Source organism: Vigna radiata, unplaced genomic scaffold, assembly GCF_000741045.1.
Source record: "Vigna radiata var. radiata cultivar VC1973A unplaced genomic scaffold, Vradiata_ver6 scaffold_70, whole genome shotgun sequence".
In the NCBI taxonomy this organism is placed as follows: Eukaryota; Viridiplantae; Streptophyta; class Magnoliopsida; order Fabales; family Fabaceae; genus Vigna; species Vigna radiata.
Window position 1 is genome coordinate 1,176,002 of NW_014542367.1, and position 4,526 is coordinate 1,180,527.

General features: G+C 31.7%; 1 protein-coding gene across 1 annotated transcript; it reads left to right on the forward strand.

Annotated features, from left to right (window-relative positions):
- Positions 1-1,837: 1,837 nt before the first annotated feature.
- LOC106779950 (isoleucine N-monooxygenase 1) lies at positions 1,838-3,652 on the forward strand. The gene is made up of 2 exons (XM_014668169.2): positions 1,838-2,921; positions 3,029-3,652. The coding sequence occupies exons 1-2, from the start codon at positions 1,935-1,937 to the stop codon at positions 3,650-3,652; spliced, it is 1,611 nt and encodes a 536-aa protein (XP_014523655.1). The 5' UTR covers positions 1,838-1,934.
- The last annotated feature ends 874 nt before the right edge of the window (positions 3,653-4,526 follow it).

The following is a 4,526-nucleotide window of genomic DNA, read 5'->3' on the forward strand; positions in this document are numbered from 1 at the left end:
CAAATCGAATTACCCCAAATTGAATCTCAATCTTCTGACCCTAATTACCACTAATTCCTTTTTTAATCCAACCCTAATTATATTCATTTACACGTCATCATTATATATTTTTTTTAAAACAAATTACAATGCCACATCATCAAACATTACACACCTGACAGCTCTGCCGTTAGTGAACTTAACGTCATTATCAAAAAGGACCAACTTGAACAGTTTTTGCGAAAGATAGGACTAAAGTGAACTTTTGAAAAAAGGAGGGACCACTTGAACAAACCCTCCCAAAGAAGGGACCAAAATAAGTATTAAACCTATATATATATATATATATATATTATTAAATATATTATTTATTTACAAAGAAGTATATATTACATTATAAACTATGGTACTTTTAAGGGAACTAACATCACTCAAGTTGAATTCGTAGATTGATAATCTCCTTGTCTTTCCACACTATAATTTCTAAAATGTAATATGGAATTAGGTATCTAATTAATTAAATCTGCCTCACAGTAGTAATTATTGTTATTATTATTATTAAAATATGCATTACAATCAAACCTATTTAACTAAAAATCAAATAATATGTTTTCTGCATATAGATATTTCAATTTTATATTGAAAATCATTTAAACTATTTTAATAAGTTTCTACTTTTGCATAATAAATGCGCTTTAGTACATTGTCGTTTATATTTTTATTTTGGATAAATAAATACTCAAGCCACTTAATTACTTTCTGTCATATATATATATATATATATATATATATATATATATATATATATAATAAATATTATAATTTTCATGTATTTGATTTATTAAAGATATTTGCAAAATCATATTGCAGTGTTTTTAAAATTAATATATAAATTAAAATTTGTTTTTACTTTAAAATTTTGATACTTTGATATTTAAATTTAAAAATAAATAAGTATAATTTTTTTTAATTCAATAATATTAATTTTCTTTAGTATTAAAATATTTTAGATTAATATTTTACTTAAAATCATTAATAAGTAAAACCTAAAACATTGTTTAAGAGAAAAAAAAATTAATTGTGTCAATGTTTAAAATGTCACTCACCGTACTTGTGTGTCCTTTGTATCGAACAATATCGTGAAACAAAACAAAAGCACAGTCTAAAATGTAATTTATACCTACTTTTACACACTGATATGACTGAAGCCTCTGTATAATTAACTATTTATATTCTTTTTTTCTTTAATACTAATTTTTCACATAATTTTAATACTACACACATGTTAAAATGTTAATGGATGATTTCAAATTAAAAAAAATTAAATAAAATATCATTTTTCTTTTTTTTTATATACATTGAGTCATCCATAAGTGAACTTGAAAAGAGAAAGATTTAAATATATTTTATCTCTTACACTGTTATAAAATATTATATCTTAATGTTTATATTTTATAAAGTGGCATTCTCTCTATAAATTACACATATAATATTTTTATATTACAAATAGAACTTTATAATAAACTATAATATAATCAATGTATATAGAGAGAATTGTACATTAGACTATAGATTTAATTTACTAAAAATAATATTTTATATGATTTTTATAAAAATTAAGAAAGGAATATTTTATAATTTAATTTAAAAACAAAAACAACCTTCTATAATATTTTAATAAAATAAATGTATTTAAGCAACCTATAAACATACTCTTACATATTTCTATTTTGGTTTAATAAGTTTTGATTTGTTCATATACATAATTAATTTTAAAAGTAAAAGAAAAAAAAAATACTGGGGTGCACACTTCTCCACGTTATATATGTGAAGAACACTAGTCTTTGGAAGAGTTAAAGACTTTATAAACAGGTGTTTCTTATTGATGTCACACAGCAAACAAAACTAATTCCTTTAAACTGTAGGACACAGTGCAAAGGTTCTTACTGTTTCCAATGGATCACTCCTCTATCCTTTTATTGTCCCACCTTCAACTTCAAAACTTGTGGTCATCTTTGATCATTGTTGCAATTTTCTGCATAACCTTTCTCAAAGGCCCTGGATTTCACTTGTTGAAGAAATCCATGAATGAAGAAGTACTCTTACCTCCTGGTCCCAAACCATGGCCTATCATCGGTAACCTTCCTGAAATGCTTGCAAATAGACCTACATTCAGGTGGATAAACAACCTAATGAAGGGAATGAAAACTGAGATTGCTTGCATTCGTCTGGGCAATGTTCATGTTATCCCCGTAACTTGTCCCATCATTGCTCGTGAATTCTTGAGGAAACAAGATGCTACTTTTGCTTCTAGACCCACAAGCATAACCACTTCTCTTATCAGTGGTGGATATCTCACCACAGCACTTGTACCCTTAGGAGAACAATGGAAGAAAATGAGAAGAATTGTTTGCAATCAGCTGTTGTCCACCACCATTCACCACCAGCTTCAACACAAGAGACTTGAAGAAGCTAACAACCTTGTCTTTTACATCTATAATAAGTGCAAAAAAAACATCAACGTTAACGTGGGTCTTGTGAATGTGAGGGATGTTGCGCAACACTATTCCTGCAACGTGATCAAGAATTTAAGCTTTGGTATGAGGTATTTTGGGGAGGGTAAGAATGATGGAGGGCCTGGTGGTGAGGAAGTAGAACATCTTGAAGCCATTTTTGTATTGTTAAAGTACATTTATGACTTCAGTGTTTCTGATTATGTTCCTTGCTTGAGAGGACTTGACTTGGACGGCCACGAGAACAAGGTGAAGAAGGCATTACAAATCGTGAACAAGTATCACGATCCCATCATTGAGCAACGAATCAAACAATGGAATGATGGGTCCAAGATTCATACTGAAGATTTTCTTGATATTCTCATCTCACTCAGAGATGCCAACAATAATCCAGTATTGACTACACAAGAAATCAAGGCACAAATCATTGTAGGTGACTAATATATTCTTATTTTTTTATGCGTGTATATATATATTGTTGATCACTCCATAGATAACCGAGTAACTGTTAAAAAAAAATGATAATTTTGCTGCAGGAATTGATGATGGCTGCTGTGGATAACCCATCAAATGCAGTAGAGTGGGGTCTGGCAGAGATGATAAACCAGCCTGAGTTGCTTCAACATGCCACAGAAGAATTGGACAGGGTAGTTGGAAAAGAGAGACTGGTCCAAGAATCAGACATTCCAAAGCTGAACTACATAAAAGCATGTGCAAGAGAAGCTTTTCGCCTTCATCCCATTGCACCTTTCAATGTTCCTCATGTTTCCATGAAAGACACCATAGTGGGAAAGTACGTAATCCCGAAGGGCAGCCATGTTCTGTTAAGTAGACAGGAACTTGGACGAAACTCAAAAATTTGGGGTGACGAAGCTCTCAAGTTTAAGCCAGAACGTCATCTTAAGGGTAATGTGCTTTTGACAGAGCCAGATTTGAATTTTATATCTTTCAGCACAGGAAGACGTGGTTGTCCAGGAATCATGCTTGGAACAACAATGACAGTGATGCTGTTTGCTAGGTTGCTTCATTCCTTTAGTTGGACTGCGCCGCCCAATGCCTCACGCATCAACCTTGCAGAGAGCCACCATGATATACTTTTGGCTAACCCACTTGTGGCAGTGGCAAAGCCAAGATTACCACCACAACTTTATACTGTGTGAATTGTTAGTATTTTAAAGTTGTGAAAGGAATAGTTGATAAAGTAGAGAACATGTAGAAAAATTGTGGAGATAATAGAATGTAGAAGTAGTAGTTGGAAAAAGTATTGTAGTTGTCTTAGTTGTTGTAGATATTGGTTTCTTGTCTACATGATATATGTTGTCTACATACATCAAATGGTAGAGTACATGGATATTTATAGACCCATGGATTATTCTAGAACATGCTAGCCACAACTTATGTGGAATGTTCTAGATTTTTACCTATATAGACTATTCTTGATTTTTCTTCCTATCTTAGGCTTTTCTACAACATTCTAGAACTTGAATTACATTTGAATTCTTCTATCTAAGGAGCTTCTAATTCTTCTAGAATTTGCATTACACTTTAATACTCCTCCTTAATGCAAATTTGGTAACTCCAAGCATTCTGCGTATTAGTTCAAATCTTAGTCTTGGTAACATATCTTCAATTTGATCTTTGTCCTCCCACTAGTGTAAAAACGCTGATTAACGTAGATTATTTTGGCCTTTTAACGTCTATTAAACAACCCACGTCATTACCGGTGACGTCAATGGAACGTCGGACATCCATTCAACAAACGTCTATAATGACGTTAGTTAGTGCCATTACTGACGTCACCAGACATCGGTATAGGCCTAACCCGACGTTTAAAGGCACAATATAGACATCGAACTACTTATTAACCGACGTATAAAAGCACACAAAGACTTCGAACATTTCACTAAACGACGTCTAAGTTCACTATAGACGTGTATTTTTGCATTAACCGACGTCTAATACAGTCGTTGTGTTTTAGTGCAGTTTTGTTCCTGTCTTTGGATAGCCTAGTAGCACACTCTGCCTTTCCTAGTT